We start from the raw sequence: 26,707 nt of genomic DNA, 5'->3' as shown, positions 1-26,707 counted from the left end.
ACCTAGCTGCCAGCATGAGGAACATTGAGAGGACAGGAGAGATGTCTCCCTTCTCTCAATTCCTGTGTGTGGCACCAGATTAGCCCCCATTTGGCAGGAAGAACAGGTGCAGTTATGCTCAGTCCCCTGCAGCCATAATAAATTTCTATTGAGCTTGTGTGAACTGAGAATTTTAGAAGGCTTATAACTTGGCCAAAGTTGGCTGAATTTTTACAGGGACAGCAAAAGGCATATCCCTGGCATCAGTGCATCTCTTTGCCTAATTTCATGTTCCTGTGCCAAAGCATGGACATGCTATAGCTTCTGTTTAAAATGGTAATTTTTTAACATTGGCAAATGACATTTTCCCCTAAACTTGTTTTTGGAATATTATCTGAAACTTCAGGAAAAGAAACCACACACCCACCAAAAAAACAAAAACAGAAAACAACCCACCACAAGCAGCAGTCTGAGCAGATACTCAACACAGAAAATTTCAGCCCTAACAGTTAGTTTGTCATAGTTATAAATAACTGAAAAAGGGGTCTTATAATGGAAAATGTTAGGCTACCAGTTCAGTAATTTTCTATTACTGTATTTCTTGTTACATAGACAGTTTCTTACCTTTTGTTTAGTTCTGTACCGTAAAACAAACAGGAAGTATGAACTGGTTAACATTGCTGTAGGAACCTTAACTTTAGCCTTTCCTGATTAACTTTTTAAAACTGTGGAACATTAACATTGTGCTACACAAGGTTTTTTTCCTCCATTTTATAAATTTAATGTGTAGTTGTTACCTGTACAACACCTGCTCTGATTTGTTTTTCCATTAGATAGAACATAGAAAGCTACTCAACTGGTTTGCAAGGTCTATCTATATTGGATTATCTTGCAGCTTTGTTTCCTCTTAAAAATCAAATGTATGTTTGAGTAACTCAGATCTATTGATTAAATCACACTATATTGTTACTGTTTTTATTAAATACAGAACCTGTGTCTACGTGCTTGGTTTAATAGCCAAAACTAAACAAGGTTGTGACATTCTGAAGCAGCACAGTTGGGATGCAGTGAGGCACAGTCGTAGACAGCCGTGGCCAGTAGTCCCCGATGACATGGAGCAACTCTGCAATGAACTCTCTTCTATACCCAGCACTCTTAGCTTAAACTCGGGGTCCACCAGTTCTAGGCATAACAGTGAAAGTGAATCTGCACCATCAAGTAAGCATAACTAGAATTAATGATACAGTGGTAAATATTTCCTAGTAAGTTTTCAAAACAACATCTAAAAGTGTTTTTGTATGTACAGTATTGTTATACCTATAACCTTGGTGTAAACTTTCTAGGTTTAATAATAATAATAATAATAATAATACATTCGTTTTGTGACCAATATTGGGAATTTAAATCTGCTGCTAAACATAATATATTTAAATAGCTCTAAAGAATGCAGCATTGCTGATTGAAGGTTAGTCTGAGGTTAAGTATTAAATACAATAATGTAGCTATGTGTTTGAAACAATGAAATCTTTAACATATAAAGGATTTCGTAAAAGATAAGTAACCTGACAAACCAGGATTTGAAGAGATGTTTTCCTTTTCTGATGGGTACAGAAACTAGTATATGCAAGTACTGCATGTTGCAGAAATTGAAACAAAAGCATAGTAATACTTATAGCTATTGTCATTGTAAACACCAAAGGAAATGATTATTTTCAATAGCCTGTGAGGAATTTAGTAACACAAGTCCCATTGCATTTCAGTGAGACTTGTGTGCCTAAATCCTTTAGATGTTTACTCGCCTTCAGTTGTCGGGTTACTTGCCTTACTTTTTTTTTTTTTTTTTTTTAAAGAAATTGTACATATTGACAGGAGAAAGGATATCCTAGAAAATTTGTGATAGGCAGCTCTTTTTAAGCAATTGTTCTGTATATCATAAGATTCAATAATTATGGTCATCAGGAATAAACAAACAGTGTAGGTAGGGAGATCACAAAAATGTAATTCTCAATGTGTTAGCTAGATGCATACATGCAGAGAAAACACCTTTCAAAACCCTTGAAATAGCTGGTTGGTTTTTTGGTTTTTGTTTGAGTTCCCCTTTTATGAAGGCTGAAATTTCTGGTGCAGGTGGCTTATGCTCAAAACTCATATTTGTACAAACGATTTAGGCATCCACATTTTAAAAATGTCATATGATGAAATGAACAAAATTCAAATGAATTGTAAAGGTGAAATCAAGCTGTGTGATTCATATTTTAAGTTTGATGTAGCTTCTATTAACAAAGAATGTAACTACAATTTGTTTTCATGGAGATTTCTTAGCGTCAGCTCTAGGTGGAGTTAACAGCCATCTTTTCCAAAACACAAAAATAAGAAAGGGCAAGGGAAGGGGATTGTTTTCTAAGCAGGAAACAAATGCTAATTTAAAATGTGACTTGTGCATCATAACATACATGTGTACTTCTTTTTGTTTTAGAATTATTAAATGTATTTACCTGATCTTACTGTGTATCAAGTTCCAGTAATTTTTCAATAGGTTTTTTACAGTTTAGTTCCTACACTTTCTAGAAATATCAGCATTCAGCAATAAGAATCCTTATTTAATTTCAGGTATGTTTATCATGGAGGATGACCGGTTTGGCAGTACTTCCACTAGCACATTTTTCCTAGATATCAATGAGGATGCAGAACAAACATTTTATGACAAACCTGGACCCTTAAAGGATAAGGATCGTAGTCCTTTTCCCTTTTTTGCTTCTAGCAGACTTGTGAAGAATCGCATCCTAAATTCACTTACTCTGCCTAATAAAAAACATAGAAGTAGCAGCGATCCTAAAGGAGGCAAACTGTCATCATCAGACAGTAAGTCAGGCTTGAGGCGAAATCGTACAGTAACAGAGCCATCCAGTAGTATAGACTTTACTCCTGGGGATGTATTCACTCCTGGTTTTAGAGTTCCTAAAATCCATACTTTACGCTTAGAAACTTCTTTTGTTGGGAGCAAGCACATGGAAGATACAGGTAGTACCCCAAGTATTGGAGAAAATGACCTAAAGCTGCCAAAAGGTCTTGGAAATGAAAATCACAGGGAAAACACAAGCAGAGAGAGACTAATAGGAGATGGTTCTACACAAACACATTTCAAGAGTCGTAGCTTAAGTTTTAATACGGATACCACAACAAGTGGCATAAGCTCTATGAGCTCAAGTCCGTCAAGGGAGACGATGGGTGTGGACACTACAAATGTAGACACTGACTGTGGAAGTTTGAGTACTGTGGTAAGTACAAAAACAGTTAAGACAAGCCACTGTTCAACTCCACAATCTAACCACCTGCCTCTTTCAAAATCAATTTCTGTATCCCTGGTGCCGCCAGGGTCTTCTCATACACTTCCTCGAAGAGCACAGTCTCTTAAAGCTCCTTCTCTTGCTACCATAAAGAGTCTTGCTGACTACAACTTTAGTTATACAAGTTCTCGAGATGCCTTCGGCTACGCTACACTGAAACGCTTACAGCAGCAAAGGATGCATCCTTCACTGTCGCATTCAGAGGCCTTAGCATCTCCAGCAAAGGATGTGCTGTTTACTGATGCTATTACCATGAAGTCTGGGAGCTTGGATTCTCGGCTAACGCCAAGCAGGTAAGAGGCATCCATGCTAACTTTTATTATTTCACAAGCATATCTGCAAATTAATTTTTTTTCTCATGAAAATTACTTCTTCAATTTTCTGCTAATGATAGGTAACATTCAATGCCTAATGATCCGCAAGTCCATTGGAAGCAGTGTAGCTGTGTTAAGGAATAATTAATCAACTAGGGGATCTGAACTTCCTAATTGCTGTTCTAAAAGGCCCAGCACACATAACTGCCTTCATTTCCTCTCTGCCAGGTAGACCAGGCACAGGACCAATTATTTTCTTATTTATCTTGCTGTTTTTTCCCTTTTAACTTTTTTGGTAGGTTTTTTTTTTTAAATAAATACTAATATTACTGAAGCTGAAATAATGATGATTCAGACTGATCTCCCTGGGCTCATGCAAGGAGAGCAAACAGTGTTTTATTTTCTTGAGTTTCTCCCAGTGTCACTTCCTGAGGTTTTAAACTGAGAGAACTACCTCTGGATTAGACCTGGATTAAGTCCAGCACAGGAAGTCACTAGGTGAAATTCTTGCCCCACTGAAGTCGATGGGAATTTTGTCATTGACTTCATTGGGTCCAGAATTTCATCCGTGGGACCCATTTTTAGAGAGAGTCAATGTCTCCTTTATATGAGTGTGTGATGTAAGACATACTGAAGCAATGATTACATTACAAACCATTACATAAAATGATTGTCTCATACCATTGACAGTCTTGCCTTTGCTAGAGAGAAACCACCAGCTGCTGAAGTCCCAGCACATGCCCCTTTTTATCAGGTCACTGTCCCTGGACTCTGTTTCCAGAGTTTTGTCTTTTGCATTAGTCTTTGACTACTGTTGTCTCAAATTTGAGACTTCTCCTGGCAGGGAGAAGGAGTTTTCTAGCTGTTTTTTGGTCCATCTCCCCCCTCTCCCTCCAACACACACATCCTTCCAACAGCATACTGGTTGATGTGAAAGAAAGAGGAGAGGCTACCATAGTTGTTTCTTCTCTGGAGCTTCCTGGCTACTGCACATGTCTGCCCTGTCTCCCATGAATAATTCTACTGCCTGTCTCTGTTGCTCATTGTTTTCTCAAGCAGCAGCATGAAATAGGACATATTTGACTTTCTCATATGTTCTAAATTTAAGTGCACAGTTTTGAAAATCTTGATCTTATGATAGGATATGATTCTTTTTTAGTCAAATGTAATTTGAGAGGTGCTTAGTGCCTGCAATTTCCCTTTAAGTTATAATTACTGAGCATCTTTCTGGTCATTCCCCAAATCATCATATAAGCTCTCACCTGTTTTATTGTTATGCCAATAAAATAAAAACCAGCAGGATCTTATTAAAGGGGAAAAGGCAAAATGCCACATTTGTTGTGAATACAGAAAGAATCATAGTAAGCAGTTATAGCTATAACATTCCATTCAGTTTCATATTTATTCACACATTCATTCATACACACACACACAGGTTCTGCAAGGTTGTTATCATAGTTACCAGCCTTAGAGTTGCTCATGCCAAGCCACTGGCCAGGTGGCCTGGACACGAGGAGGGAGCAGGGCCTTGTCAGATGCTCATCTGATGCTCCTGGAAGTTGGTTTGCAGAATCAGACCCCAAAGTTCCTATGCCAGTCTATGGGAATTGCTTCATCATGCTGTTGCTGAATCAATCAGCAGATGGCACATTGCTGATGGATACGTGCTGGCAGATGTTATCTTGTTCAGGTTCTCCCATCCTTGAAGCTGTTGGGTGGATTCCAGTCTGCCCTCCGGGGGTCCTCTGGTTGTTTCCACTTGACGCCTTCTTCAGCGGATGGACACTGGATTCTTAGGCTGGCACCTCTCTGATCATTCATTTATTATCCACACCAAGCATCCATCCACATACATCTTCTATCTCTGTTTTAATCACAATTGTTAACAAAGCGAGATAAATGCAACAAAAGGGCGGGGAGTCTCTGTGGCTGTTTCTGTTGTTACAAAGTATTGCTCTGAGAACAGACTCTGTCTTAGAATGTACTAACACAATTAGCACCTTGCAAGTTTCACACAGAGAGGGAGAGAAACAGTACCAAAAACCAAGAGACCTCTTAATTAGTAAAACCCTGGAATTTAAACTATGGGGAATCAAATTCATTTGTTATTTTAATACAGAACTTCTTTAATATGATCCGACATTATTACTGACTAGATCTCAGGAAAATGTTCTCATTCTTTACCTACACTAGTGTTTTTTCTTCTGCTCTTTCCCTGAGAAAAATAACTAAGTTCATAGGTTAATATTAAATTCCTAACTCTGCAGTTGGAAATGAGGAAAATAGTGGCAAATAGGTGTCATTAGAACACTTAAAGTGGTATGGCTGTTTTGTGGTGTTCACTCATTGTAATAAGTAGTTGTCTAGGTCTAGATTAATGGCATGAATTTTTTTCTGCATCAGTTGCCATTCTAATTAGTGCTGGTACACCGAGATATTAGAATAAGATATCAAGAATAAAGTCCAGTTCTCCTACCTGCTTTAACCATGAGACCAGCAAATGAAGCAGTGGTCCTACAGATGATCTCCTTCACTACACAACCCTGATTCATGTATACTGAATGTGCCAGGGATCCTGTGGAAAAAGTAATAATTGATCATGTAATTAAAGATTATCGAGTATGCACACAAGGGGACCGAATTAAGATTGCACAGGTAATCTTAATTGTCCTATTTCCTAAGCTCTGAGTGCTTGACTTGGCAAACAATGTTCTTTTAACGTAGTTTTTGTATTTAATTTCCTATGTTTTTAAAAAGCAAATGGGAAAGGGGAAAGAAAGAAATTTAATTATATGGCATAATATTGACCCCCCCATGGGTCATTGGTAGGGTTGAGACCTTTAGATTCACCACATACTCTGCCACTTGAGCTAACAGAGTAACTGATAGGTGTTAGTAGGTTGTCCTCCATGTGGACCAGTACTAAAGGGGAGTGAGAGAGACAGTTTGCCAGATATTTGCTGACAGCAGAGGGATGGAGAGACTCCAGAATCTTGGGTTCTGTTCCAATATCTGTAGGGGGAGTGCTCTAGTGGGCACAGACTCTTCTTCACATTCCCCCAAAGCATGACCTCTTCTGCCCCATCCCCTCCAACATGTTCTTGTCTCTTCCCCACCCCTCCCAGTCCTCCTGTTCTTCCATAGCCACTCCCAGTCTCCATTCCTCAAAACTCTCATCCCATTGATCAGTCAGTCCCATTCTCTGCTGCTTGGCACATCATCTGATTTCTTTCTCCCCACTCACCCAGTCCCACCTCCTTCATTCATCATCATCACTGGCTCCCAGTCCCAGGCCCCGCATTGGTTCATCTCATCTCATTGTGCCCTTCACCCCCAGCTCCTGTCTGTTTTTTTACCAGCCAGTACCAGTTTTTGCCCTGCACCCTGGCTTTTTATCAGATCTGTCTCCCATCTTTTCTCCCACCCCACTGGCTTTCAGTCCCAGTCTTTTGCGTAGCCAGTTCCAGACTTCCCCGTCCCAGTTTCCCTCTCCTCCTCTCACCAATGCCAATCCACCCTCCCAGGTTCCTTGTCCCCATTTCTTCCATTCTCCATCCTTGGTACAGATCTTGTCCCCTCTGCATTCAGTTCAGGTGTTTTTTTCCTCCACTCTATCTGAGCCCATCAGGGTAGGGAAATCATTAAGCACGTAGGAGAAAGAGTCTCTGCTCTCAGTTCTAGTGCCCAGACCTGGAATGGCCTGCAGCAACCCAGAGCTGCAATTGTAGGAAGAGATCTGCTCAGCACCAGGAACATGCCCAGTGAAGACAGAATCTTTGGAGAATTTAGCCCAGGGGTGTGCAAACTTTTTGGCCCGAGGGCCACATCCGGGTGGGGAATTTGCATGCAGGGTCATGAATGTAGGGCTGGGGCAGGGAGTGGGAGTGCGGGGGAGGGGGTGCTGTGTACAGGAAGGGGCTCAGGGCAAGGGGTTGGGTGTGGTGTGTACAAGGGGGCTCAGGGCAGGGGGTTGGGGTGCAGGAAGCGTTTAGGGTGCGGGCTCCAGCCCGGCACCGCATACCTGGAGCGGCTCCGGGGTGGCAGCGGCGTGCACCGGGGCCAGGGCAGGTTCCCTGCTTGCCCTGGCCCTGTGCCACTCCCGGAAACAGCTAGCACCACGTCCCTGCAGCCCCTGGGGGAGGGGGACAGAGGGCTCTGCGTGCTGCCCGAAGCTCCTATTGGCCGCGATTCCCCGTTCCTGGCCAATGGGAACTGTGGAGCCTGTGGCACCACGGAGGTGGCAATCCCCTGGGCAGTAGTTTGCCCTGATTTAGCCACTGAAATCTAAAATCTCTATTGACCATATGTGAAATGTGATTTTTTTTCCATCCTGAGGCTTGTAAGTTGGCAAATTTGAACAGATATCAAAAGTCACATCCTTGGCACAGAGGCAACCTCTTGCCAAATTTCAAGTCCTTTCTCCAAATCATGGGGATGCTAGTTTCCAAAATAAAGGTCAGAAATTTTTTAACATTGGCAAAATCTATATATCCTTGACTTTGTTCTTGGAAATAGATACACTATTCTGGCTGAAATTCCTTTTGGAAAATTTCAACCTGAAGCAGACACCTAGCATGGAAAAGTTAAGCCCAAGTGCTTAAAGTTTGGCCAAGTCATAAGTAACAGGAAATGGGGTCATATATTGGGATGTGTTTGGCAACCTTAACAGCCCCCACCTATAGATGCAGAATCTAAAAAGGAGTGATTGTCAGAAGTTTGTCATTTGTTCTTTTAATTATGTTACAGGTTCATGAAAGCTTTAAGTTATGCCTCGCTAGATAAAGAAGATTTATTAAGCCCTATTAACCAAAACACACTGCAGCGTTCCTCCTCTGTTCGGTCCATGGTGTCCAATGCTACGTATGGTAGTACTGATGATTACATTGGCCTTGCTCTCCCAGTGGATATCAATGAAATATTTCAGGTATGTACACAGCAATGTGTTTAACTGATGTACAGAATAAAAATGAGTTTGCATTTATTTTCATGAGTAATGGCAAAACTTTCCCCACTTAATCAGTATTTTGTTAGGATGTGTGAAATTCTCATCTACTTCAATGAGGAGATCTACATATGTAGGAATAGCAGGATACTGAAATTTCTGAATTGGACACATTTCTGAACTGGGGACACTTTCCTACCATTGTTGTTTACAAAAAAGTTCTAATCAGTTGTAGTGACATGGTTTTGGAAGGGTGTTTTTCATTTAAATTAACTGTTCTTAGACAAAAAGCTAGTGAATTAAAGTAGAAAACCTGTGCTTCTTGAGGTTGAAATCTCAGCACTCGCTAACAGCTATGTATGTGATATTACTTTGTAGTTCATTACAATAGGGCTTCCTGTTGACATTGTTTTATACTAAAATTGGCATAATTGATCATTTTGCACCCGTTACATCTGCACTTGATCTTCCCTCTTTCTGCCACTCCCAGTGCACTCCCCTCATTAAATAACTGCTACTTCATTTCTCTTCTCCTCTACATGCTCTCTCGCCTGTTTTCTCTTCTCTAATCCTTTGCAAGTCCTCTGCGATTTCATTTCTCCTCTGCTCCACTTAGTTGTTTTCACTACTGACCAACTTAAAGAGGCTCTTCCATATCCTTATCTTCTTTGATCTACTGATAGCCTATCACTTCCCCTTTTTTTTAACATTCACTTGACTGTTTCTCTGCCTTTCTCATCAAACTCTCCTTCAGCAGAATTTTCCTCATTGGCTTTACCTCCTCTTTGTTGGTGGTTTTGTCCTTGGCCCCCTCCTCTTACTACACTCTTTTCCTAGGTAAACTTTTTCTTTTAAGGCCTGCCATCTCTCTGCTGGTGATTCCCAAATCTAACTTTGTATCCCTTCAGTAATGTTCTGCAACTTTCTCTACCCATACACATACCTAAATAGCTGTACAGATGATAACATACATATATGAACATCAAGCTGCCAGCTCAAAACAACTATAGTGCAGTGTGGAACTCTGTTCATCCCCAAAGCCCTCTTCCTCGTTTCTTTTAATAATTGCACCAACTTCCCTGTTACCCTGCTTCACAAACTGGATGGAATTTTTTTTACTGTAGTCTGCAGAGGTCACATTCAGACTTGATAAATCCTGCCAATTCTTTCATGCTATTTGTACAGTATCTAGCATGATGGGGTCCTTATCCTGATTGAGTTCTGTAAGTGCTACTGTAATCTAAGTAATGAATAATTTATCTTCAAAATGTGACCCATCTTCTACACCACTAGTGCTAAAAAACCTGGTTGATGCCAGGGCTATATTACTCTCTTATCCAGCATAAAATAACTTTCCTTGAATGTCCTTCACTCTTTGCATTTCTGTACTCTTTTCTGATCATTTTTCATCATATTTAAACTCACTCATTCTCATCTTCTTGGCTGCAGATACCACTGCTTGTGCCTAGTTCTTCCTTCCCGATCCTGACTTCCAGCTCAGCGCACCTAACTATTCCTAGGGGAATATAGAATATCCTCTGATCCTGTGTGATGCAGTTTTATTCCTCCTTCAAATTCCTGCTCATGAGTCACTTTGGTTAGACTTTCAGTACTGATCTCTCACCAATATTGCCTAATTCCATCAAATTTATCATATAATATATTAATATCTAATATCTAAAAACTATGTACACAGTAGAGGAATAAACAAAGAACTAATAAGATATGTAACTACATCCAGTAATTTATTCCTTAATTTTTAATGTTGTAATCCTCCTTCCAACATTTCCTTTAACCCTCTATCATTAATTGTTTTGCTATACATAAGGGCTTGTCTACATGGGCGGGGAGAGGGGGAAGCCTACAGTAGCTGTTAATGTGGAGTAGATATGCTACACTCACTTCCCACGTGGACACTCTCTGGGCTTTCTGCACACTTACTTCCCCATGTAATCAAGCCCTTACTTGCGTCTTAAACTCCATTGAGCAGAGATCTATCTTTAAAGCACCTTTCACATGTATGATATTGTAGAAATATTTGTAGGTGCAGCAAATGATATAATCTTCAGGTTATTGTGTGCACTTTGTCTATTGGCTATATAGATTATAAAAACGTAACTAATTGTGATCATCTTGTTTTGTAAGCTTCAGTTTCCAGCTGTTCAATAAAATCTAAAAAAATTTCTGCATATTAGTTCAAAGATCCTCTATTGACTTTCTTGAAACACTTCTGCATAACTTTCATTTAAAATGTTTCAGGTTAAGGAGACTCCTTATTTCCAAAAGAAAACCATGCCTCCATTTGATGACCGTGGAACTAGAGTCTTTGCATCTGGTGTAGGAGGTAGTTGTTTTTTCTTTTCAATACCATTTAACTATATAGCTTGATTTTACCATATTTTTTTTCCTTACCCTTCTTGAAAAAGTTATTCTTAGCTGTTCAGTTTTGAGGACTGAATTTAGATTTTTCAGGATAACGGTGCATCGGCCCCTTATCAGATCTTGCTTTCAAGGTGTACTGGTCTTGCTTGGAAGCAAGATAACAGACCAGGGAAATGAACTAGAGCCCAAATGAGAAACAACTGATCATGATGAATTAGAGAAAGCAAACTAACTGTAAACCAGGACAGAAATTCTCTCTCGCATTGATAGTAAGGTATGTCTCCGCCAATTGTTGCTCACTGTTTATAACCTGGAAGATTGGTTAGATTCCCGTTTCCTCTGGATGATCATCTTTGCCTGCTTGGTAACCTGACTTTCTTGCCATAAGCATATTCAACCACTGTTTCATGATCTTCTCTGACTTTTATATTTCCTGGTGGTGTTGACCTACAAAGCCTTACTGCTTGTGATTTTTCTAGTGAAATACCACCTCTCTCCTTGTGACATATTGCAACAATTGAAATCAGCAGGGGCGCTTGAGCTGGACACCCCTCCCTACTCAGTATGGTGTAAAAGATGGTGTTCTTTTGATGTAAAAGGTGGTGGATATCATGTTTTCTTTGGGAATGTGTTTTCCTCTTAGTCCAAAATAGTCAGAATCCACTGACCTTCAGGACTCACTGCAAGACACGTGTTTTTTAAAGAGCTACTGAAGAAAGAAATATTGTTAATGGCAATGTAAAGAGAAAGTGGGGGATTTTGTTTATTTTTGGGCTTCCTGGTTATTTAATGTTATGGGGTTGCTTTTCTTTTTAGTTGCAATTTTAACTGTATGTCAGCAGCACTTGCAGTGTCTTGGTAAGTTTCGTGGTTGTCTAACTTGTCACATACAAAAACTATTATACAAAACATTTTGATTGCATACATCAGTTTGTTGCACCCACAAAAGAGAAGGTCAAATACTTGCTTCTATTTTTGTATATTGAATTTATACCAAAGTTTCATTCTTTTATTTTGAAAGAGGGTCAGTATTTATTATGTATATTTTGAAATAGATTAATTATTGGCTGTGTATATTTTCTTCAGTTTGAATGTGCAATTGAATTTATGGATGTAGTAATTTTCCAATATTTTGACTGTCTTACTCATAAAGAAATTGAGGTTGTATGGGATGTTGAGATTTATTACAGAAAGGAAATCAGAGTTTTAATACTAACAACTCTTCTTGGAGATACGCCACTTCCCAATTAAAAATATTTGGGGTTTTTTGGCTAATTTTAAAAGGAATTTAATTAAAAGAATGTAATCTTAACTTTGATCTTGCTTTTTTTGATTCCTAATTGTGTGTCTACAGGCCATCCATCTGGGACTGCGGATGTTGTCAAAAGTCCCTTCCAAATGCTTAGACAGCAGATTAGCCTCACAGAGATAATGAATACAAGTCGTTCAGATGCCTCGCAGTTTTTGGAAAACACAGAAGACACTGGGTTACAGGAGCACACAGATGATAACTGCCTTTATTGTGTCTGTATCCAGATGCTGGGATACCAGCATAATAACAGAGTGAACCCTGCATATAGTCATACAGGTTAGTTTGCCTCCATTACTGTCTGCTTTTGCTTATGATTCAATCAGATTTATAGAAATGCTGAATAAAAATACTAATATAGTCTGTTGTGAAGATGAACAAAAATAATACATCCTTTTTAATGGCTTTGCTGTCTTTGTATAGCACTAAAATCTTGTGCAATCAGCAGTGATATTTCTAGATTGTAATTTCCCAATTTTCTGCATCTTCTGTTGGTGTTCATGCAACTGTGTGCATACATTCTTTTTCTAATTTTTTTTTAAAAAGCTTACCAAAGAAGAACATTATTTAAAATGTGAAAATCTGAAATCTAATTCAAGCCTGCACATAGATCAGCATGCAGAAAACTGAGACTCACTTTCAAACCTACTGGAAAAAAAAATACTTTTTCCATGTCAGACAATATGTATGTTAAAATGGAAATAACTAGTTTATGCTTGGAGAGTCTTTCTGAGAAGAGATGCAGTGAACAGAAGTCCAGTGGAATTATACTGATGTAAAACTGGAGTAATGCCCAAGTTCTCCATCTGTTAAAATAGCTTAACGCTTCCTTTTTCTGCAGTCCAGCCTCTTCCACAATTCTGATACATATGGGCTGTTTGCCTCCTGCCTTCCGTTTCCAGAGGCAGTTCAGTGCTGTAACACAGCCCCTACTGCTCACATCCTGTTTTCTAGCTTGGTGCAGATCTTCTGCCTCCACAGCAGCAGTTCATAGGCAATTCACTTTGCTCTCAACCATTTCTTTGCCAGCTTTAATTTTAATCATTTTTCGGGTAGTTGTGAGCTTTTACTCTCCTTCCTCCTCTGATCAGGTAAAAAGCTGGTATCAGCCACCAGGATCTGGCCATTACCTTGACGGTACAGGCATGACGGAGTGCTCCTGCGAACATCAAGCTAAATCAGTGTGAGGCATCATTTACAGGCTCTTCAGAGGGCCTGTTCACAGCCAGCTGACCCTCACGCTGCCAAGGCCTGGGATTTAGTCAGTCAGTCTTATTGGGTCCCTCATTACCGCAAGGAGCCATGATTTAAATGCAGAAAAGCCTGATCAGGAGTCTCAGAGCATATTTAGTGTCCTCCCCATCCTTTGATTCTCTCTTATCTGGCCAGCCCAAGGGGTAAATCTTAGGGCATACCGAGGTCAGAAGAAGAAACCATTAAGCAGCACCATGACCTATTCTTCTGTTCCCCATCAGATGCTAAAGTGAGTCCTAAGGTCTCTGGGGAAAGAAGTAAGACCATATGCAGCTCCCCTTCTTCTCAACACAAGTCTGGGGATTCTAGCAATGAGACCCCATCCTCCAGGAAGAGGGAACAGAACCCGGAGCTGGAGAACAGAGAGGGAGATCTATTCAGATCGCTTAAGATAGAAGAGCTGCAAGAGATCCTGCTCTGGCCTGCTCTGGTCTGGGTGGTAACTCTTTCAAAGCGGGTGGGAAAAAGTTTTTAAAAACCAAAAAAGAATAAAAATGAGGAAAAAACGTAGAAATCTAAGAGGTGTTTGTGCCCTGACTTAAATCACCACCCTTTGTGGTAAGGAAGGAGAGCTCTTGTATTCAGGCTCTGAGTAGGGCATGGAAGAAATGCAGTAAAGGTATTTTCCTCTGTTCAAATTTGAGACCATGTGATGCAACAGGAGCAGATATGTGAGGAAAAATCTCAGGGCAAATACCTGCCTTCCAAATCTTTGTCTGAGACAGCAATCCTACTGTACCCATTCTTTGAAGGTGTAATCAGGGAGAAATGTGAATTCCCTAACAAGGGTAAGCCATAAGCAGGTATGCACATGCCTTAGCTGTGTCAGCCCAGTGAGCTGTTGGGGGGACTTTGAGTTGGAGAGCACTACCACTGTCACATGTATCAACAGCCATGGGAGAACTTGGAGCTCAACTCTACATGCAGAAGCAATAGAGATAATGGAATGGGATGAAAAGAACTTCTTTTCCACGAGAGCAGTACATATACAATGCAAGCAAACAAAGGGAGAACTGAACCAGAAGGTAAACTAGCTGGTTTGATGTGCAATCAACTCAGAATTATATCTGAATTAGGAAGTCTTCAGCCTGATTTCACAGAAATATGGCCTCCAGCAGTTGACCTTGTTTGCCGGTCACAAGAACAGAAAGTTGCCGAAGTACTATACCAGAGAAGCAGGTCCCTCAAAGTGGATGCTTTTTGACACAGATGGCCACAAGGCCTGCTTTATGCATTCACACCTTTCCAATTTTTAGGGAAGGTGATTCAGAAGATAAGGCAAGAAGCAGCAAAAGTGATAGCTCGGCTTCACACTGGCTGAGTAGAGTGTTTAGATATGGCAGACTTGGCCTGAAAGCTGCATTGTATGTACCAGTGAGACCAGATATCCTTCACCAAGGTCCTCTCCTCAATCTAGACCCAGACCATCTACAACTGACAGCTTGGCTGTTGACAAGGAAGCTTTAAACACTCTCCATCCTCCATAGTGATTGGGACTCTAATCTCCTCGGAATTGGCTTTAGTGCTAAATGCTTATTCCTCCATCTGGACAAGAACATAAGAATGGCCATACTGTGTCAGACCAAAGGTCCATCCAGCCCAGTATCCTGTCTACCGACAGTGGTCAATGCCAGGTGCCCCAGAATGAGTGAACCTAACAGGTAATGATCTAGTGATCTCTCTCCTGCCGTCCATCTCCACCCTCTGACAAACAGAGGCTAGGGACACCATTCCTTTTGCATCCTGGCTAATAGCCATTAATGGACTTAACCTCCATGAATTTATCCAGTTCTCTTTTAAACCCTGTTTATAGTCCTAGCCTTCACAACCTCCTCAGGCAAGGAGTTCCACTGTGTGCTGAGTGAAGAAGAACTTCCTTTTATTTCTTTTACGCCTGCTACCCATTAATTTCATTTGGTGGTCCCTAGTTCTTACATTATGGGAACAAGTAAATAACATTTCCTTATTCACTTTCTTCACACCACTCATAATTTTATATACCTCTATCATATCCTCCTTTAGTCTCCTCTTTTCCAAGCTGATGTTTAGCGCATAGTGTCTTAAAATCAATAAAAATCCTGTGTACCCTGGTATCCCAGCTATTCTGACTTTCTTGAGGACAGTGTGGGCAAGGGACTTGAGCCCAACACCATATCATGCCAGGTGTTGGCCATAAGTAGCATCTTACATGCAGGTTCCTTGTCAAAGAATCTTCAAGTATCCAGATTTCTCAGAGCAGTCAGAGTGGCTAGATTTGTGGTCAGACCAGCCTTTCCTAAGTGGGACCGACTGCAGGTGCTGAAAGCACCAGCCTTTGGAGCCATTGGTCACACCATTCTGCCTGTTAATCCAAACCTGTTTATTGGTCGCTATCAAATTTTCAGGATGAGTCTGATACAACCGCATTTGCTCCAACCCCTCAGACAGAGACAAACACCTACGAGATCTCTATCAAGCATTCTTACAACTACAATACCAGCCTGCTGAAGTGAAGAAACAGATTGACAGAGCCAGAAGAGTACCCAGAAGTCACCTACTACAGGACAGGCCCAACAAAGAAAATAACAGAATGCCACTAGTCATCACCTTCAGCCCCCAACTAAAACCTCTCCAATGCATCATTAAGGATCTACAACCCATCCTGAAGGACGACCCATCACTCTCACAGATCTTGGGAGACAGGATAGTCCTTGCTTACAGACAGCCCGCCAACCTGAAGCCAATACCAACAATCACACCACACAACAGAACCACTAACCCAGGAACCTATCCTTGCAACAAAGCCCGTTGCCAACTGTGACCACGTATCTATTGAAGGGACACCATCATAGGGCCTAATCACATCAGCCACACTATCAGAGGCTGGTTCACCTGCACATCTAACAATGTGATATATGCCATCATGTGCCAGCAGTGCCCCTCGGTCATGTACATTGGTCACACTGGACAGTCTCTGCGTAAAAGAATAAATGGACACAAATCAGACGTCAAGAATTACAACATTCAAAAACCAGTCTGAGAACACTTCAATCTCTTTGGTCACTCGATTACAGACCTAAAAGTTACAATTCTTCAACAAAAAAAACTTCCAAAACAGACTCCAAGGAGAGACTGCTGAATTGGAATTAATTTGCAAACTGGATACAATTAACTTAGGCTTGAATAGAGACTGGGAGTGGATGGGTAATTACACAAAGTAATTATTCCCCACCACCCACTGTACCTCAGACATTCTTGTCAACTGCTGGAAATGACCCACCTTGATTATCACTACAAAAGGTCCCCTCCACCCCCCCCCCCGCTCTCCTGCTGGTAATAGCTCACCTTAAGTGATCACTCTTGTTACAGTGTGTAGGGTAACACCCACTGTTTCATGTTCTCTGTGTATATAAAGAAAAGGAGTATTTGTGGCACCTTAGAGACTAACAAATACTCCTTTTCTTTTTGCGAATACAAACTAACATAGCTGCTACCCTGAAACCTGTCACTATGTATATAAATCTCCCCACTGTATTTTCCACTGAATGCATCCAATGAAGTTAGCTGTAGCTCACGAAAGCTTATGCTCAAAGAAATTTGTTAGTCTCTAAGGTGCCACAAGTACTCCTTTTCTTTTTGCGAATACAGACTAACAGGGCTGCTACTCTGAAATCTGAGGACTTGTTTACACTTACCGACAATTACCATTTCTAATGCATCAACATATTGTGGACTAAACATTGCAATTTGCTTTCTTCTCCCTTCAAATGCATACTTGTATGTTTTCAGTACTTTTTGTTAATTGAAATAGGCAATTTTTTTTTCCAGATTTTCCTGACATTCCATATTCTGATTGGTGCGGGCAGACCATACATAATCACTTAGATGTGGTTTCTCATTCCTCAAAGTTTTCTGGGATTTCAGGATGTAGTGATGCAGTATCCCATGGTTCAGCTAGTAGTACCAAGAGTACAGATCTTGTACTAGGTAAGCATGCAACCTTGCTAGTATTAGAAAAGTATTAATTCATATTTTAAAGTATTTTCTTTTCTTATACTTACTTATTTTAAGACAATTTTGTTTGCATTTACTGTAATAGAGCAGCAGTAGTTTTTTTTAAATGATTTAAGTGCTTTCCTGTCAGTATCAGGAAGATAGCATGAATAGAGCACCAAAACTGGGTGTCAGGAGAGCTGAGTTCTATTTCTGGCTCTACCATTTACTCAGTGTGGCCTTTTGGCAGGTCAGTTAAACTTCTCTGAACCTCAGTTTAAATCAAATTAATCATCATATTTTTCCAGCCTAGTGTTAGCAGACTGAAAATTATCTTTAAAATTGTTTGTATAGGACTCTTAAGAATATTCTATTCCATATTTTGGACCTTTTAAAATAGAATAGGGGACCATATTTAAACACAATTATAAACTGATAAATGTTGAGCTTTTTATACTTTGGATTTCTTTTAAAATATTAGGGAAGACATTTTATCTTTGAGTATAATTCCTTGTTGGTTTGTAATAATTTGAATTATTGTAATTACTTTACATATAAAGTAGAACCTTTCTAACCCAAACAGCGTATAATTCACATACAAAGGCAGATCTCCCACCTAATTCTGAGCAAAAATGTAGTGGGAAGTGTCATGCTGTGTGGAATGGTTCATGACCACAAATGCCAACCTCAGAGCATACTGTCAAGCACCAGGGCAGAGATCCCAGACTGGTTGTATGTTCTATAATTGGAATTCACCAACCCAGTAACAAATGTGAACTCCTAGAGTTGCATAGTCCACTTGGGTATTCCTGTCTTTCTTGCCACCCCAGCAAGCTGGATTTTATGATAGTTGGTTGCTGTGCATCAAAAGTCACACAAGATTCAGATTGCCTCCAGTCCCAAGAGACTAGTCACTTACCCCTGGTCAATCTGTACCTTAAATCTCTCACCAAAGACAACACTTGCAGCCACTCCAGTAATAAACTAAAGATTTATTAAGGAAAAAGAAATGAGAGAGCTATTACAAGGTTAAAGCAGGCAAGCATACATACACAAATGAGTTAGTGTGTGGTTCCGGTAGGTGACCGAGCTGTAGTAATGACAGCTCTGAATGTCTTTTAGGGCTATCCTAGGTTGACCCTGTGGATGTCTGCTTCTGTTTCATGGCTCTGGCCCTGTGAGAGTCCAAATAGCAAAAGAGATGAAAAATGTTCTTGACAGCTATTTTTATTTCCTTCTTCCAGAATTCATCCCCTCAGCTTGAGCCCTTTTTCATGTAGCTGCTTCATGGTGTGAGGGGGCAATTAACAAAATCTTTCTATACTGATGTTCCACAATGGCCCATTTAGTTTGGATGGCCTTTCTTGATGGGGAGGAGATGTTAGTGTCAGAGCATGCATATTTTTGTGGTTACAAAGCAAAAACTTAAATATTACTTTTATAGCATGTGATAAAGGTATAAATGAGATTATTGCATGCAGCAATCTCACTTACAATACCTTTATCACATGCTATTTAAGTTTTTCACAAAGGCTAAACACTTTGATATAAGTCCAGTACCCTCTTATCCATACTAACATACGGGTGAAACAGACTGGTTTCCAGCAATGAATTTGTCAGTGCTTGGCTGAGGCCTAAAGCTGTGTCTAGACTGGTACCTGGTCTGCCAGTGCCACAGCAGAGACAGAAGTATAGTCAGATGTTGCATCTTTAAGACCTTGTTGTTGTAAAATATATTGCACAATATTTACTAGTATACTTAAGAAACTGTAATCTAACTAGTTAAAACTAAATTACTGTTGTGTGAAAATAAATGAACAAAGTATATTGAGTGATTTTTGTTAGTTTTGTATTTTTTAGCGCGCGCGCGCACGTGTGTGTGTGTGTTGGTAATTCACAAAATGCAGCAATTTTTGTGAATTAGCACAGTTCAGCTGTATATAGTACATGACACTTCCATTTAACACAATGAAACAGTGTCCTGACTGAAATTAATACTGTGGAATTTATTTTCCTAAGGAGTAAAGTCAATCCCAGATGATACACCAGTGTGCCGAATACTGCTGCGAAAAGAAGTCTTACGCTTAGTAATCAATTTGAGTAGTTCAGTAGGAACAAAAGGCCATGAAACTGGACTCCTAACGTAAGTAAAACGTGTCCTTCAAACTATAGTTTTTACCAGCATTCAGTGTAGATATTTTGTAAAATCATAACTGTAATATTTTTTTTCATTTTTTTTTCTCCTGGCTTTAAAAAGCATCAAAACTGATTTCATCACAAGTCTGTAGAGATGGGTTGGCATGATGTCTCAACTAAGTGAATCCAAAATTATGGCTCAGTTTTTGCTTAATAAGTGCAGTGCTAAGCACTGCACGTATTTGTTTAGGTATGGTTGGACAATTTTGTAGGAACTCTGTCATGCCTATGTATACGGGTGGGAGTTAAGGACAGGTTGAGGGATGACAGACTTTAAGGACTTGCCTTTTATGATTTATTATTAAACCTTAAATTAATATCTACTTGTTTTCTCTGTCTCGTTTTCTTTCATAATAGTCCTTTGACCATTATGATACTTTGTGCATCTGATATGCAGTGGTTTTGTACATTTAAAAAAAGTTTGACCGATTAAAGTCCTTATTGTATGAATTTTCTTAATGCTTCACTACATACAATGAGTGCCTGTTGCTTTTAATTATATACTGTACTATTTGGTTATAAACTACTATGCTGTGCTGTTCGCTTTAAAATAAAATCTAGCCTAAGGATTTGAATAGTGCTTTCCAATTTGAGATTTTTATTTCTATACTTGTATAGAACTTCATTTAATCTAAATTTTCCCTGATTGGATACAAAATATTAGCTAATGTAACTCAAGCAGTATAATAATAATAATCCCTGTAGATCATTTGAATTAGGTGCTTCTCTTCTTACATGAGTTGATAGTTTTGGCTCATCAAATTCAAAATTCTCAACTTCTGTCGCTGAAGAGATAAATTTTTGTTAACCATTATGACCAACATTTAGCTGAACAATTTTTTAACAAATATATTATGATGCTTACATGTGAGATAATATTAAAATTGCTTCCTTTTCCTAAATAATTAGCATTAAAGAGAAATTCCCCCAAGCATTTGATGACATATGCCTTTACTCTGAGGTGTCCTACTTGCTAGCACACTGCACATTTCGACTGCCATCTCGAAGGTTCATTCAGGAGCTATTTCAAGATGTACAGTTTTTACAAGTAAGTAGAAGTGAAGATTTATTTGTCATGATCTTTGGGTAAGCTGCCCTTTCCGAGACCCTTTTGTCATCCCATGTGTACTCTTTTCAAGTGATAGGTCCAGGCCTCTACTTCTCTTTCGGTAAGACCCTGTGATCCAGCTACTTTGTGACTGGGTCTTTGAGTTACATCCCCAGGTTTCCAACCATGATACTTAATAAGCCCCAGTGGTCTTGGGCAAGGGTTTCCTTTCGGGAGCCTTTGTTTAGTATGCAGTAACTCAGGAGCAGTTTCTTTAAAACAAAGTATGATTTACTTGCCAGAAGGTGCACGGCACTCTGAGACAGGGATTTAAACAGACACCTATTCTTATAGTGTCTTACCTATATTTGGCATTCCCTCCATGGTAAGTAACCCATCAACACACAGAGGCATGCACAATGTTCATAAAAAACAAGTATTTCCCAGTTCTTGACCGTATTAATTTCAAAAGATGCACCAATTGGATTCTGGTTTCATCGTGCTCTAACTGAAGTGAGCACTCATGCCAATTTTGTGGTTCTATGATGTGTTCGTGGTAGAACACCTATAAGTTAATACTGCATCCTCTTTGCCCTTTAGATGCATGAAGAAGCAGAGGCTGTTCTAGCAACACCACCAAAACAACCTGTAATTGACACATCCGCTGAATCCTGACCTCAGTTTTGTACGGTGCATGGTATATGGACTTGCTGAAAGTCTCAGACAACTTGTGATTGACTGCACAGCGAAGAGAGGAGCACCATCTCCTAGACAGTTCCAGAAATTACTGGTACATGAAGAGTGAATTGGAAACTTTTCTCAACAAAAATCACTGCCCCAGCCCTCTGAGCCCTTGGGGAATTGTGACTCATTACCATAGTTTTAATAATAGTAGTTACCAACATATGCAAGAAACAAGCACTGAACTCCTGCACAGGTTTTCATTTCATTTTTAATACGACAGTTAAACAATATACGACAGTGTGCAGACACCTCTTTTAAATGGTTGACTTCAAATTCTGTTCCTGATAAACAGAATGATGCCTTGCTTATTAACCCCTGGACGCCAGAAGTCCGGGTACATCAGAGTATATCCCATTGCCAACAGTGGGGCATACTGTAACCATGGACACCAAGGGTCTAATGTTGGCCCTTCTGTTAGTTTTCTTAATGTTTGTAACACTACTTGAGGGGTTCATAACCTCAGATAGAAAGAAAAGCCTCCCTGAATCTGGAGTTTTCTTATAAGTTATTTTAATGTTACTATAGTTGCAAGATTTCTTATTTTATTAGCACTCTCTCCAGTTTTGTGGCAGTTACATACAACATGTTATCTAAATTGGTTAAGGATTTTCACTACAGTTTCTGATTTAAAAAAAAAAAAAAAGGGACTTGTTTTTTAAATCAACTGAAATTTGATTGTTTTCCCTGTACATTATGCATGTTGTGTTTGGGATTTCTATATTCATGCTCGTGTATTGAGAACATTGGTCTTATTCTTAAATGAAAATCTTTAACAAGCATGATTTATATCGGATGGGGTGAATACTGTATCAACTAAACTAGAAAACATTTGATCATTGTTGCTTTTTTGGTAAAATACATAGTATAGGTAATTTCCACATTCCATGGGAAACATTTTTCTAAAACAAATGTTTGCTTTCATTTTCATGTCTGACTGATCACCAGATAATGCTAATAATTGTAGTGAAAAGCCTTAAGTACCAAATTTTGAAAGAGCAGTACTTTAATTTTATATTGGTGTTCTTTAGGATCTTTTGCACAATTTACTTGATACAATGACCGATAAATGGGTACAATAACTGCCTTCATTATGTTATTAGTAAGGTTGATAAATTGAGTGCAACCTAAAAAAAAAAACCAATCTTTTATGTATCTAAAGAGATTTGGACGCCTTTACAAGAATTAAATACGAATATATGCAAATTTGTATATACAGTAACTTGGCCACCTTTATTAGAAAGCCTGATTTTGGTATGTGAATCATTCAGCTGGACTGTATTGGATAGAACACCTTTTTAACCCATTCACTTTTACCTTTTTTATAATTAAAGTGTCAGATTAGATAGTTTAGATGAAGATAGGTTAAATTTATCCCAATATTTCATAACCCTCATGTTACCTTATTAATTAATGTGCTATTGGATATTTCCATAGCCCTGTGAGCTAATAAGAGCAAAACACAGTTCCTAATGACATGTAGAATTAATTTTGTCATATTGGAAATTCATTATGGGGACAAAGCAATTTCATCTTGTTGCCTAACATTGCTTTGGAGAATTAATTTCACTGAGTGCACTGCATGTCACTGCATCCAACACCTGACAGCAAAGCAGTTGAAGGGCTACAGACTGCTTCTCTCACAGTAAAATTTAGTTCCCTGAGTTTTTCATCTTTTTATGAGATCCCATTGACGGAAAGAGCAGAAGGAAACCACCTTAACTCTTACCATCAATGACACCAATAACAGTATAACGTGTCTATGAAATATATTCAATAATGGAAAACATTACCCAACAGTAGTTGTTTGGACTTCTCTGGTCTTAAGGAATAAACATTTCTGCAAAACCAAAATAACCACAATATAAGAAATAGTGATATAAACTCCAAAGCAAATAATGTAGTATTCCCATCAAAAATGGGATTAGCATATGTTATACAGTAGTTTCCAACACTACCTCAGTTAGGATAGAGTATGAACTCTGTTTTAAGAACTCTAGATGGTATTAAATCAAATAAATCTGTTTATTTTTCTGCAGTTAAGGCAATGTAAACCATTTATCCACCTTTATTTAAAAAAAACAAAACTTTGTCCATGTTTTTATCTACTGTATAGATAGAACATTAGAAAGTCTCTCAATAAACAAAAAGTGAGCAAATGAAGATTTCAGTATACTTCTAAAAGATGGATGATACTCTGTTAACTCCTCTGTTCACCGCCAGGTCTGGATCTCCACCCTTGGATTCTTATGTATTCTGAAGTACTCAATTATGTGGGGAATCATTACACCAAGAAGTTAATGAATGAAAACATTGCTAAAAACTTAAGGGTTGATCTCAATGGGAGCAGAACATTAATTTTTCAAATATCTGTATCAATGTTGTTAGATCTCAACAAAATATGCATAATAGATGTAATGTCAGTTCTGTAAGCTTCATAGATACGGCATTTCTAGAACTAACTTACATTTAGTTCACACTAATTTTTAATATTAATTGACAAATGAAGGGGTACTGTATGATTTGGAGTAATTTGTGACATTTTGCATTAGTTATAAGCTGTGAATTTTGAATTTTAGAGTGAATTTTCAAAATATCCTTTTGCAAAGTTCCTAATTTAAGAGCATTTATTCTGCTCCTTTAATATCATTTAGGTATATTTACATAAAGAGAAAAATAAGAATTGTAAAATGCAGCTTATTTTAGACCTAATTGAAAATCCTTATGCTTAATTCCCCTCCCCCGTTTTAGAAGGAGACGAGAAGCTGACAGACTCTACCCACTCTGTATCTTTCCAAACCTAAAAATTTGTAATGCTGTTGAACATCTGCTAAAGCCTATAGCATTCAGTTACAGTATTTGCGTTTTAAGTATACTCACAAGAGTTGCATTTGCTGTGACATAGAATTCATGAATGAATCAATATTACAGTATAGCTATAATGTTCAGAGGAGGGTCCCTGAAGTTAAACACCTTAAAGCCATATTTAGGCATCTAGATTAGAGGTCCAATTTTCAAAGGTGTTGAACACTCCTAGCTCTGTAATTTCAAGGAAAGTTGCAGTAGTTCATCACTTACCTGTGCCTAGGTGCGTACATTCAGTAATTTTGGCCATTGGACATAAAGTATGTGAGAAACAGAATAGTGCTCATCAAAGAATTTTACTGTTTAATCTGACCTTAAATATTTACCTACAGATGTCTTCTGATTTTTTTTTATGACACACTAAAGTGATAAAGTATTCAATAGTTTACACCATAACAGCTTACTTGTCTAGAGATTTTGGAGGTGGGAGTGACTTGAGGGTTGGGTTGAAACACTCAGAAGGAAGTTGCATTTATATACATCTTAAACTATGTACCAGGCAGCAGTGACAAATCATTCATGTATTTTATCATTATTCTTAGAAACATATGCAGTGATTTTGAATGTGAATCTAATTTATGGTGAGAGGGAGTTGAACAAAAAACAGTAATAGTAACTATGATAGTAGTATAAAGAAGAGAAATAATTATTCTAGAAATAGTTCTAAAACATTTAGAGAATGAGTAATGAGCGGTGAAATTTTCAGATGCTTCCATTTCAGTCTGCACTGTAATCCACAGTTGCTTTTCTAGATTTGGGCAAATTTATGTAACATTGTAAAGTGAATGTACATTCATAATGAGGAATCCTTCTTCGTGGAAGAAGTTTAGATTAAGTTTGGAAATGTCTCCTATAGCCGTCTACTCATACCCTTTCTGCTCTTACACAGAAAATTCTAACAAGTTGTGCTTTGCTGTGGAGGCAGCTGAAAAGATTCTGTAATCTTTTTCGGTTACATTCACTTATACCACTCTGCTTATTTAAAGGTATACTAGTAGTGAAAGTAAAATCCTAAATTTATGAAAGACCTTTGGGAATGTGTTAGAAAACGTGTTAGTTTTCCCCTTGGTAGGAAGTGGGAAAGGTTAGCCTTTTGTTTCTTCAGTTTGTTTATTAGCTCCATGTTCTGATTTCCTAGATATTTTTGTTCACAACAGATTTTTATGTTCATTAAAGAATGTGGATTTTCTTTGGACTGTTTTTGTAAAATAGGCGGATAGCAATGCCACAGCATGCAGAAATTGCACATTTTGCTTGACTTGCTTTGTAAAATACACTATTTAATTTGAGAAATGTAATTTATGCCAAAAAAGTGTAACTTGCCATTTTGCCACTGAATAGGTTGTTTTAGCACAAAATGCAATGTCTTAGGGGGAAAAGGCAGACATTTTGTAGATGTAGTTGAAAAAATGTTCCAATATTGGCTGTCAGTATCCCTAAAACTGCATTATAAGAGATGATGTAAATTAGTCTTTTTGAAGAGGGAAGGGATTGTTTAAAATCTCAAGACTTAGTTTCCCTGCCCCATGTGGTTTCTTTACTTTTATTGTTATTATTATTTAGTAATACGCTGCTACATATTTGGAGGTTCTAGTGTTTGTAGGTCACTGAACAGACATTGAAATCTGATTTATATTGTATACCTGTAACATAGAAAGAAAAAGTATTTATATATTTTCCTTAAGAATATTTCATTGAGCTGTGTATAATTTAAAGAGAGGCTTGTCTCATCATGGCTTTGCCCACCTTGATCTTTTTTTGTGTTTTTTGGTTTTTGTATAGTGCGTACAGTTCATGTTCATGGGCATTAAAAGCCTCCTGAAGTATACTCTTATCAAAGGGATGCATTGTTAATAAAATGCTTAAACTACTTACATTTGTCCTGGTGTCTTAACTACCTCTAAGCACTAGAAATGAGTTGGAATTTCTTATTATACAGTGTATTTGAGTTACTGAATTTTCAAATGAAAATTGAGCAGAAATGCCCATTGAGGAAAAATTCCCATTTTCCGAAAAATATTTTAATCTATTTTTATAAATTGATGAATCAACTTTATTACAGTGTTCCCACTGTTCTTTGACTAATATGTCATTAGAAAATAACACATAAAGGATTATCCTTGCTTGGATATCGGCTTACTAATGCTGGACTGTTTTCATATCGTATCTTATTTTGAAGTACAATTTATGTGATGTGGCTGCCACTGGTCTGGACTAGTGGGTGGGTTCTCTTCATTTCTGAGGTAAGTGATAACCAGTCTTGATGAGGGATTTTCAAACCTCCTCTTGGCAAACAGTGAAGCTTTCCCAGTTGTTCTGCAGCCCAGCGTGTGTGTCAGTTTTTGACATCTAGGCTAC

General features: G+C 38.6%; 1 protein-coding gene across 4 annotated transcripts in view; it reads left to right on the top strand.

The window, feature by feature from the left end:
* RICTOR (RPTOR independent companion of MTOR complex 2) overlaps window positions 1-26,221 on the top strand; it is a 179,009-nt gene extending 152,788 nt beyond the window's left edge. For all 4 annotated transcript variants that reach the window (XM_038403986.2, XM_038403987.2, XM_043514340.1 and 1 more), the window contains 9 exons: window positions 968-1,197; window positions 2,590-3,619; window positions 8,387-8,564; window positions 10,842-10,926; window positions 12,319-12,552; window positions 17,335-17,493; window positions 19,519-19,642; window positions 20,605-20,743; window positions 21,344-26,221. In XM_038403986.2, coding sequence (XP_038259914.1) covers window positions 968-1,197; window positions 2,590-3,619; window positions 8,387-8,564; window positions 10,842-10,926; window positions 12,319-12,552; window positions 17,335-17,493; window positions 19,519-19,642; window positions 20,605-20,743; window positions 21,344-21,418 — 2,254 coding nt within the window. In that variant the 3' untranslated portion in view covers window positions 21,419-26,221. The remainder of the gene's footprint in view (window positions 1-967; window positions 1,198-2,589; window positions 3,620-8,386; window positions 8,565-10,841; window positions 10,927-12,318; window positions 12,553-17,334; window positions 17,494-19,518; window positions 19,643-20,604; window positions 20,744-21,343) is intronic.
* The last annotated feature ends 486 nt before the right edge of the window (window positions 26,222-26,707 follow it).

This window comes from Dermochelys coriacea, chromosome 5, assembly GCF_009764565.3.
Source record: "Dermochelys coriacea isolate rDerCor1 chromosome 5, rDerCor1.pri.v4, whole genome shotgun sequence".
Taxonomy (NCBI): domain Eukaryota; kingdom Metazoa; phylum Chordata; order Testudines; family Dermochelyidae; genus Dermochelys; species Dermochelys coriacea.
Note: the sequence above shows the minus strand (reverse complement) of the source record. Positions and strands in the feature narration are given on the sequence as shown.